General features: G+C 26.5%; 1 protein-coding gene across 2 annotated transcripts in view; it reads left to right on the top strand.

Annotated features, from left to right (window-relative positions):
• LOC132929232 (proteoglycan Cow) overlaps window positions 1–6,643 on the top strand; it is a 36,121-nt gene extending 29,478 nt beyond the window's left edge. The window contains exons 4-11 of one of the 2 annotated variants that reach the window (XM_060994425.1): window positions 2,703–2,848; window positions 2,925–3,148; window positions 3,216–3,417; window positions 3,481–3,643; window positions 3,709–3,806; window positions 4,016–4,153; window positions 4,240–4,406; window positions 5,227–6,643. In XM_060994425.1, the coding sequence (XP_060850408.1) occupies window positions 2,703–2,848; window positions 2,925–3,148; window positions 3,216–3,417; window positions 3,481–3,643; window positions 3,709–3,806; window positions 4,016–4,153; window positions 4,240–4,379 (1,111 nt within the window). In that variant the 3' untranslated portion in view covers window positions 4,380–4,406; window positions 5,227–6,643. Of the gene's footprint in view, window positions 1–2,699; window positions 2,849–2,924; window positions 3,149–3,215; window positions 3,418–3,480; window positions 3,644–3,708; window positions 3,807–4,015; window positions 4,154–4,239; window positions 4,407–5,226 lie in introns of both variants that reach the window. The other variant, XM_060994424.1, reaches the window with a different exon arrangement.
• Window positions 6,644–12,327: the final 5,684 nt, after the last annotated feature.

Genomic DNA, 12,327 nt, shown 5'->3' with positions numbered 1-12,327 from the left:
AAAATGAAAATATAATCAAAACAATTCATTATGTAAATACAGGCGTGAACGCTGGAGAAAATTTCGGGGGGAGGGGGTTGAAAATTTTTCATCAATATCATACTATTCATTTATAGGTCAGGTAATTTATTTTTTGTTCGTGACATTTCGGTGGAGGGGGGGGGGTGTTAAAAATTAAAACGCCTGTTTAAATATATTAAATATTGCCTTTTTTAGATAGCTATTAAAAAATATTTTCTCAGTTATTTTTTTATTAATTATTTATTATTCAATAAAATCGCTGTAGGTTATGGGGTTATAGCAAACTTCAAGAAACCTTGTGATTTTGTTCGTTATTAACTTGAAAGTTATACATTTTATTATTATGTTGTTAATAAAAAATTTAATTTTTAAAGTAAAACTGTTTATTAAAAGAAATTTGTATTTTAGACGATGTATAAACATCAGTTACCTATCAAAACGTATAAATAATATTTTATAATATATAATTTCGATATAGTTGAGCCAATATAATAAAAGTTACGTAATATTCAATTAAGACTACTCGAAAAATAAGTTTAATTAAAATTTCAAATTTCAAAAGATTCAAGCAAAGTATTTATTAACTTTATCACTCATTCGGTATTACCCATATATTTTTTATATATGCAAAAATAGTTTTATATGTTGCGCATAGTTTAACAAGTAACCATATATAGTAACTTGTATATACCTACTATACAGCGCTGTCTACTTTACAAAATACAATGTAATTATATTTTGTGGGCTGAATATTTTACATTGGACACATCCCACATTGAATAATTTTACAGCTTTCTCGTATAAAACTTATTTTGACAAAAATTAGGAGTTTCTAATTTATCTTCCACTAAACTATTATTGCAATTATACATAAGTGTGAGGTTATGTGTTCGTTCAAAAAACAATATATATATTTTTTTAACATTTTGTTATATTAATACCTATTACAGGTATACAAATGTGAAACAACCAATATTAATTGAATCTAAAATTAATACCTAGGTAACCAAACCAGTTAATTATAAATATAGTTTGTAATTGTAATTAATAATTATGATTGGTGATATTTTATAAATAAATGTTTAAATAATAAACTTGAGTAGATATATATATATATTATCTTTATTGTTTATAATTTTATATTGATTTGACTATCGTCTATTTTGAATCATATTCTTGTTGTGCCACATTTATTGTAACATATTTAAATATGTTTATAAGCATATGAATTGTATAAGCCTTATTAAACTGATGTTTAGCAACAAAATGCATAACATGTTTATATTTTAAATGGTTCTTGATTATAGTATGCCTGCCTATAGGTATTATAGTTTATTCAGTTTTTAATCTCTAATATATTAATATTAGGCGTGAGTTGAAGATTATTATTACTTTATTATGTATTAAGGTGTATGTTTTATTATTAACTGAGAAACTCATTTATGACTAATTCGTGTTGGGATAAAAAATAAAATATAGATGTCTATGGTAGAATACTTGTGGAAAATAATGTTCTTATTTCCGTAAAGGTATCCGCCAAGAAAGTTTTATCCCCGCCTTATACACGTCGGTTTAAAGGCCTTTGTTGGTTGTTTCACTTAAAAAGTTGAATAGGGACCAAGTTTTAAAGGAGGGAAACAAGTTCTAAATATTCTTCAATGGAATAAATATTAGGTATAAATTGTTATCGTCTTAACAAAGGCTCATAAAAAGTAAAGAGCTCAAAAATGTAGGTATAGTATTAGTTTTTTTTCTGTCAAAAGAGAAATGTACATATATACATAATATTAGTGCAAAACAACTAGATACTTATACATATTATTATTTGACAACATCAGAGTTATGTTTTCATAACATGCAGTAAATAATAAAAATATAGCAAAAAGTTTCATTTTATAAGGATAAAAATATTTCTGAATCACGGATGACTAAAAGGTTAACGTATAGGTATTTTTATAATCATGTATAGAATTACTTCTATACAATGCCATAATGAAACCACCAGTTTGGTCACAATATGGTATACACATTTGGAGAGCCCTGTTAAACCATCTAATGTTCTGCCAATCCAAGTTTTCAAAAACAGCGCTCCGTGTTACTATTGGTACCCCGTGATTTTAACTAACATAAAATTACACATGTTCTTAACATTTTTAACGTACAAATACTCCGGCAATAAAGTATCAGATTTTCAAGATTTTACAATTGTAATATAAAACACTTTAGGTTTAGATACTTGTTAAATAATATAATTTAAAAAATAAATTTATAAAATCAGTATAATTAATAGTATACAGTGTATACTATAAACTAAATAGGGACAAAATAATGTCATTGTTAGTTATTTATATAAGCCGTATTTATTGCTAACAACTGTAAAGCTTAATTGCAGAAACTGGAAGATAAAGTTTCATAACATAATAATGTTAAAACATTTACGAGTATAAATTATTCAAAAAGTAAATACAAAGAACGATTTTTTTTTCAATTTCAAAAAAATAAAATAATATTTCAATATTTTATCAATTACTACCTTAAAAAACTTATTCCAATTGGATTTTTCAGAAATATGCAAAAAGCCTGAAATTTTTAATAATAATATCGTTGTTGATTTTGAATCAGACATTTTTAAATTTAAATTATTATTTAATCATTACTAATTAAATTTAAACTTTCAGTAGATGCAACCCATGTCCTGTAATGAAGCCTACATTCCTATGTGGTTCTGATAATCGCACATATAGTTCACTATGTCGTCTAGATTATCATAATTGTCTTCATACTACAAACATTAAAGTAAACTGCAAGGGATTTTGTCCGTGCAAAGGTATGAATTAAATAATTAGTACTTATAAAGTCATTATACTTTTATTATTATTATTTGGAATTCTATCGTTTAACAGAACAAGAAGATGTTGAACGTAAAAAACAAAAACAAGCTGAACGTATGACAAACTTTATGAACAAATACAAAGCTACACTGGAAAGTGAGAAATTGAAACAGAGTACTGTTGCTCCAGTATCCAAGTATGAAGAAAAGTATATTTTTGCACCAGAAGATTTCAAGTATGAAAACAAACATTATAAATACATCAAATATATAAAAAACAACAATCAAATATCCAAGGTTTGTAAATTAATAGTCTTTGTCCACAAATGTATTATCTTATTATATTTATTGATTTTACTTACAGAACTCTAATTTTGAACCAATAAAAGACAAACGCCATGAAAAAATGGATAATGAAATTATTGCAACAAACCAAATATCTCATCCTTCTTGGAACAAAGACTGCCCACCTTCTGCATTGCAATCCATGGGTGACCGATTATTGGATTGGTTTTCAGTGATCATGGCTGATGCTAAACGCAGACGTACAAAGAATAAGGGAAAAGGTAGTTAAATTAATGTTATAATGTTATTAAGTACATTGTATTTTACTTTGAAATGTTTTATAGCGGTAAAATTTATTAATGGATGCAAGTGGGAAGTTCGTTGGATGTACCAACATCTGGATTTGGATTCAGATGGAAAATTGTCATTACAAGAACTCTACGACTTAGAACATGATAAAAATGAAATGTGCATTAAACCTTTCTTAGATACTTGTGATACTGATGGGTATGGATTTCATACAAAATATATGTTCTAAAAAATTAATTTCATTCTAAATATTTATCTTTTAGTGACATTTTTGTGAGCCCTTATGAATGGTGTCGATGTTTTGACAAAACTGATCGCCCATGCACAGCTATTAAACGAAGAATATCACCAAATGCTCTAGGTATTAACAATTTTAAATTTCAATAAATGTACAATGAAATCCTGCAATACTAGTAGTAATACTATAATAAATTTAATTGATTATATTTCTTAATTATACAATTAATAGACTATTAATTAATGCTTTTTTTACTTTTGGTACATTTATGTTTGAAAAAACGATACTAAGAAACCATATTTGTTATATTATATATAAATGTATATTTTTAGGTGTTTATGTCCCAGCTTGTGATGCAGAAGGATACTATGAACATACTCAATGTCATTCTTCAGTAGGTATGTGCTGGTGTGTAGATAAACATGGTGTAGAAGTGCCTAACTCGCGTGTTCGAGGAAAACCAAATTGCTGTAAGTGTACTATTATAGTCTATATAACCTATCTAGACAATTGAATGTAATAAATGTACTAAACATGAATTAAATTCACTTTGTAGCAGCCTTATGGTATGGAAAAGAAGATAACCAAAAAGATAAATCAGTGGATAATGGTATATTAGACAGTGATACTGATATGGATGACGAAGATGGAGACTCAGAAGTAGAAGGCAGCGCAGATCAGTCTTTGGAATTTTAAAAAACAATTCTATCATCAATCACTCTGGTAAATTCAAGTATTTAATATTTACTTTACATACATATATTTAGGTACCACTTTCTAACATAATTTACTTTATCACCTGCAAATCTTTATAAATGCGAGCCTGTATAATATCCATGTTTTTTCATTTGACAAAAGAATAAGAATAAACTGTAACAGCTCTTACTTAAAAATATATGTATATACCCAATATAGATGGGTATAGAGTAAATTTAAACTTATAAACTTTAAATATTAGTTAATTATTGTAACAATAATTGTTTAGTAATTACATAATATTGTATTTTACTAACAGCCAGCAATTGAGCTATATTTAGTTATTGCTCTTTTGAAGCATAATAATTAATAATAAATTTAGTTTTAGAAAATTTTTTTTTAGAACATTAGTTTTATATGGTTCAACTTTTATAAAAATAAAAGCAAATAAATTAACTTACTTGGTTTGTGTCATTAATTAATTTTAACCCCCTGCTGATGATAATAATATGAATGTTGTATAATTAGAGTTATAGATACCTAAACCTTTTTGTTTTTATATAGATGTTTTGAGCTTAACATGTAAATGCTGTTAAACATAAATTATAAATTAATGCATATTCTTACTAACTTTTTAACCACGAGAAAGCTTAACAAATCCTTAATGTGTATTTTCCAACCACTATGTGTATTCTGCTATGTGAATTTTAATTATGTATACTTTTAATTAATACATATTCTTATCCATTAAAATATTAAATAACAATTTTATCACAGTAATGTAATACACCAATGATAAAATGAAAAAAACTTATAATTTATTATGACATTATGTTTTATGTTTCAGAACAACTACTGAACAGTTATAATAAATAATATTTTCCAACAAGTAAAGAGTGAACAAAATTTGTCTAAGTTCATAATTATCATAACCCTCAACTACAATGCAGTTTTTAGATTCAGTGCTTTTTTTTTTTTTGAACAATTTTTATTAGTATTATAAATTAGGTATTATGCTGTGTATGTGTTCTAAAATTAACAAAAACATTTTTTTCTCAATAGGATTAACAATGTTTATACTCCAGAGTAATTTGCGTATTATATGTATTAATTATTATTATTAACTAACTACTATAGTAAATGTACGGTTGTGTGTACTCCCATTTTATTTAATGAATGTATTAAAAGTAAAAATTATTAGATAGATAACAGATTATTAAATTGTATTCCTCTTCCCCCTTCTACCTTGTGCCATTTTTTTTTCACCAAACCCTTTCCTCTAACATGTTATATACTTACTTTCAGTAGGTCATTATATTAATTTTATATTCGTTTTTTTTATACATTATATTTATGATTTATGTTTTAATTGTATGATTTATAAAAAGTATAGTGTATTGCACTTTAATTTTACAATTTTTCTTAATATGTTTTATAAACAGCATAATATGAAAATACTCCTGTAATTAAATTTAAGGTCACATAATTAATTGTATATTAGGAGATTTTTTTTCATAGACTACATAATATTATTTAATAGCTATGGACGAGCAATAGATTACATGGGTAATATGATATTCTTCATTGTTTCACTTGTTGACTAAATTGCTATCAATTAGTTTAAATAACCTCTTAAATTGTAATCGTCCAATTATACATAGTTTACTTAACTAAACAAAATATCAATGTAGTTGTAAACACTTAATTTTGATATTATTATTTTTGTCCATTTATAATTAATAAGGTTATCTATTATTAAAAACTACAAAATATTGTACGATTATTCACATTCGCAGATTTGCCGTCCATGATTTTAATTTGTATTATTTGTATTATTATTTATTATTATTATTATTATTATTTTTTTTTTTTTTGTTACCAATAATATATGATCCATATTTCTATCATTATGTTCTTACTAATCTGATTAACACAAAACTTATCAAATAAGATTTTCATAGAATATTTAAAAATAAATTATTTGTACCAAATTTATTAATCATTATAATGTTGAAATTTTTTATTTCTCAAAAGTATAAGTAGGCCCATTTCTGCCATTATAGATGACTTGTTGTTGTATAGATGTTTAGAGTTGTGTTTATTATTGACTTTGTCATTTTCTCGCGTCAGTGGGTTTTAATTTAATTATTATCATTATGATTATTATATTATTATAATTATTATTATTATTATTATGTTTATTAGGTAATATTATTTATTGTAACTTAAAATTATAATATATGAATCGGTATAAGTTGAAATAAGCTCATGTTACTTTTATTCAGTTCATACCTGATCAAATTTATTTCAAAATTCCTTTGAGACAGTTGTTCCTATAATAATTTGAACAAAACACTAATTTATTATTTATGAATCTTATTATTCTTTTTCTAATACTGGTAATTAATTCCTCAAATTATCCATTGAAATTCACTAGAAAAATAATTTGTATTAAAATGTTTGAAATATTTTTTTGAATTAAGTAAATTTGTTACCTGTGCATATATTTCCAAATATTAAAAATAATTATTACAATCATTATCTCACTTTTATTAATAATTTTCTGTTTATTTTTCTTATTAAAATTAGCTGATACTTTATATATAGCCTATATAGGTGTAAATTACAAACATTTGTATAGTCCCCTTACATTTTTTTTTAAATTTAACAAATTTCATTTATTAAATTAGATAAAATTATAATAATGTACTACGTAATTCCTAAGCAGGATATTCGATAGATATGTGTTATGTGAACGTTTAATGTTCATGCATGCATTTTGTATTGTAAATTTATAATAAAATTTGAATGATTGAGCTACGTTAATATTTTATATCGGCAACAATAACTGGTTATGTACGCCATAACAAAATTAATTTCTATAAATGGCGACATGCAATGTATTTAGCCTCTATTATTATCGTTAATCGGAAAAATCATTCCGATCAGACAATTCTTAAGCAATTTATAGATGAACATAAATATATATGTAATGTTAAATTAATATGAAGAAAATTTTACAAATAACTAAATTAAAATTTGTATGGTTTTGTTAAATAAATAATTTTGGAAGTATTTATAATCTTCTATACCTATATATAATAAATGTTATAATACAATAATTGTAATATTTATATGTAGGGGATGCGGGGGCAAGCCCTCCGCTAGACTGTTCTATGTTTACAATTTTAACCCCCCCTTCTAACAAACCAAATTTACTCCTACAACTTTATAGTAAAATTGTACAGTACATTTTTATGTTGAGACATTTTGAAACGGTTTATTATGGTTTATTTGAATTAAATTTGATAAAAATTTAAATAATGAATCTTAGATATATTTAAATACTAATTTAAAGTAACTTACAAGTAGTTCCATTGTTGCCTTTTGCATACTTAATTATTATGTGATTATGTTTGTAGATTGTAGAAATTATTATATTGTATCGATTGAAATAGAACCACAAGTTCTACTAACTGTCTCCACTTAAAATCACTTTTTGTAAACAATTATTTATCTTCATTTATTTTATATTATGTTATTTATTTTCATATTAAACACATCTATATTTTAAAAACATTATGGGACGGGAACAGGACCGAATTTAAGGTAGGGCAACCTGGGTTACAAATTCAGGGCTCCTACAGGCCACAACCAACAATGTAATTTTCTAACGATTTCAAATAATATTCAAAACTATATTTGTGAAATCACGAATATTTAGCAGTTATTTCAGTTTCTATTTAATTATTATATAACTGCTTTTAAAAGTGAAAGAAGTATTTATTTTCATCTCATACCAGTTAATAGGAATTGCAGATCGATTTATTTGAACGTTTAGTAAACGGCGAATTAGGGATGACTGATGAGTATTTAATTAATAAAAAACCTAATTTTAAATAAAACTAAAACACAAATATTATTATCCTTTATGAAGATAATTTTCTCGTGCATTTTCTGTACAATGCACGATCATCAAATAATATAGGATAATAATCAAAATATGCAAGTAAATTAATGAGAAGGATAAGTTATAGTGATAATGTAACTACCTTATAAAACGTAATAATAATAAAATATTCTAATATCTTTACGGACACTACGGTCCTTAATGAAATTGCATTAATAGATAATCGTTATATATTGTGCGTAGAACGTGTTACACGACATACCTACGTAAATACCAAGTTCGTGGTCAAATAATTATGGCTAAAGTGACATTACTGACATTTATTTAGTCGATTTCTGTGTTCAGTAGGTATTCACTTTGAGACAAATGCGTAGGTACTTTCAGCAATAGGTATCTTGCAAAAATAATATACCTACCATAGACGGATCAAGTACGAAATTCAAAACGAGATCGAAGTATAGTGTTTAAATGTATAATATAATACTAATAATACTATACATAGGTACCTACCTCCTAATGGCCAAAAGGTTTGTACACGATGAATAAAGTAAGACTATTATTGTGTAAGCTGATATATAATAATAACAATAATAATAATTCAATATTAATATTAATTGTACCGCAGTAATCTAAATTATGTTAGATGTAGATACGCGGTGTATTATGCTCATTCAACCGTATACTTTGGAACAACAATAACGGTCGATTATAATTTATTGTTTTTGTGTTAAGTACTCAAACGATAATTGGTGTTTTAAGCGTTCAGACGATACTTAGTCGACGTTTGAATGGCTTTTGAATGTACTTATTAGTACGATAACAATTTAATGTAATATCAAAAACCGCGTAGGTATCTTTACAAAACAGTCAACAATTATTAAAAATTTACTTGCTTTTTATGTGTAGCGAATTGAGTGAATTGACGTCACCCAAGACCCAGCCCATTAAGTAAAAACTAGGTGTACCTATCTTTAGATCTATGGTCTATATGTGTATTGTGTACCGAATGGTTCGTATACATTCGTATATAAAGTGGTTTTTGTCGTTTCGACAATGATATTATTATTGCAATATTGTAAAAGTAGATGGAACGAAATGTAAAATCTTAAAATATAATTTTAAAGTCGATCAATAAACGAAAACGCACATATTGTCGCATAGGGCTCTTATTTTCTTGAATCTATACTAGAAAAAATAGCAGCAGTTACCATTTGAACAAATTATTGTTTTATTTATCGAAAAACTAAAAAGTTTACGTGTTAGTGTATTACATGATATGATTTTTAGTACCTACTATTATTTCAGTTAAACAGTTAAGCAAAAATGCTATGATAATTAGGAGGTACCTATTGCGGGTATGTCCTACATAGATTTATTTTAGTTTTATATTTTTTGTTTTGTAGGATGACTTATTATAATTATACCTTATTTAGTATAAGGTCATTTTAATATACATATTATATTTTTTTTCTGTGTATACATAATATTATATCACCTACTGTATAATTAACTTTGTTTTGAATGGTTAGATCTTCAATCATAATTATTACGATATTAAATTTTTTTATAATATCTATTACATACCATCGTCTATTTACTATTTATTTTACATTTTTTTAAACATCAATAACAGGGGTACAAGCTCACAATCCAATATTATTTGTATACCTATTTCATTATTTCAATTTTAGTTTCTGAACAGAGCGCTAAATGTATTGATTTTACACTGATATGTGATTTTTTTTATTTTTGTGTTTGAAGAAACTTTTTCTAGTAGAACAATTCTCCGATCGTCTATCTCAATGGAGATTTTTGTTACAAAATTAGATCTAGTTGGTACTTCTGGGATGTGAAAATTGAAAAATCTCAGTATTTTTTTAAATAATAAAAAAATAAAAAAATATTATGAACATTTGTTAAAATGTCAATATTATTATTAAAATAATTATTTGGTAACTTTAAATAGAACATCTTCGCTCAGAATAGTTTTTCATTGTATAAAATGATTTATTATTGAATTTAAATTTAACACGTCCATTAGTCATTACTCATTACAATGCCTACTAAATGACAAGGCCCACTCGATTTCTTTTGTACAGCGGAGCGGTTATATACTTACTCCATTTTTATTATTTAATTATTAAATGCATATTATTTTAATTATTATTGATTAATTTACTTTTTTGAGCGTCAATATTTTTTTACTATTTAACTTCAATTTTCAAGATTCGAGTCGTGAGTCTTGTCTATTTCAATTAGATTTTATTTACTGTAGGTATAGCTCGGAGAGGAAAGTACCTATGCATTTTAATCCAATTTATATAGTAAGGTTAGATTAGATATAATAGTATATAACATATATAATGAACGCTAATTATCGTAGACTACATATATTATATTTAATGATGGATTTAAGTTATTAAAATCGTCACAAATAATGAATACCATAGGATACATGTCGTGTAATATATAGGTCTTATGTAAATATTTAGGACCTTATTCAAACTATACTATCTGCTGCAGTACTGCGTCGTTGTATGGGTGTTAAAAATCGATGGCGAGTAGGGCACAGGCCACACCGTATGTCCGTATATATATATACTATACACAATAATAGTGTATATAATATATAATGTACTATATATAATACACGTGCCAACCAACCGCACTGTTTTCCGAGTGCACTTTTCAAGTAGCCTTGCTGTTACTTTATAATTTATGTGATGTTCATATGACAAAACTAAAACAATATTGGTATACAAACTTAACTGAACATTATACTTTTTGAACCTTTCTTACGGCTAGAATATAAATTTATTCAAATATTGATTTATGGTGTTTTTTTTAATACTTAAGTTTGGATTCTGTAGATATTTTTTCCAAATATTCCATTGCGGTATTTAGACAGGTAGGTACGTATTAATAAAATAGCATGAATTATTCTTAGGCAAATAAAACAAATATCAACAATGGGAGCAGCAAGGTTTTGGTGATTATACATAAATATTTTATCAATGCTTTATTTTGGCGTTTTACAAACCTATAATTTCACATCTCACACTATAGGTATTTATTTCACGCATTATGTGCAACTACAATACATTTTAAACAGCGGTAGTGCTAAGTATACGTAAAAAATATGTGAATATATAACATACATAATATCATGTGGTTGATTGATATACCTCTGCCATTTTTCCTTGAGTGCCGTTTTCGAAAACGTTTCATTATAGACCGAAAGTGGTGAGCCTCGCAAAAATAAACATTACTATACACTATAACTGGGTATATATGATGTCGTAGCGTTCAAATGTCGTCGCACTGCACAACACTTATAGGTATATAGGTACTCACTCATCACTCACGGCGTCACGGGGCTGCGAGAACAATTTCAACGAGAATCGGACGGCGTGGGTGACGTGAGAAAAACAGTCAGCGGTCACCGTGGCCGTTTTCCCTCGAGACTGACAGACGGATCGACAGAAAACATCGCGGTTTCCAACTCGCGAATTAAGTCGGGTTCGCAGCTATAGCAATAATATAACGTGACGTAGGTATACGTCGGTCGTTTATCGTGTCGTGTATAAAGGATTTGAGTTCTACCCGACTCTAGAAATTTTCTGGTAGATCGTGGTTAGTGAATGATACCGTAGTGCGTAGTGAGACGTATATAGTAAATAATAAATATGACAAACGCATACTAACGATATAATGACCATAATATTTACGATCGATTATTATTACAAACATCACGTTTGTATGCAGCAGTTAATGCGCATTAACTCAATGCGTATCGAGTTAATTCGCATTAGGTAACTGGTTTATATGCACCCAAAGATTAGATGCCGAATAAAATTAAAATTTAACGCGAATGTTTTTAAGTCCCCGATTTATACTTGGAATCCCACGACCAAAATAATTATTTTTTTTACATTATGAAATTCCTGTTAAAATTATCAATTCGCATTAAAGCGTTTATACGCGTTTCTCAATCCCGGAGTAAGAGTTTATTCGATTTGATGAATTGAATTAAATAAT

This window comes from Rhopalosiphum padi, chromosome 4 (genome assembly GCF_020882245.1).
Source record: "Rhopalosiphum padi isolate XX-2018 chromosome 4, ASM2088224v1, whole genome shotgun sequence".
NCBI lineage: Eukaryota > Metazoa > Arthropoda > Insecta > Hemiptera > Aphididae > Rhopalosiphum > Rhopalosiphum padi.
The sequence above is the reverse complement of the archived record's forward strand: the minus strand, read 5'-3'. Positions and strand labels throughout refer to the sequence as shown.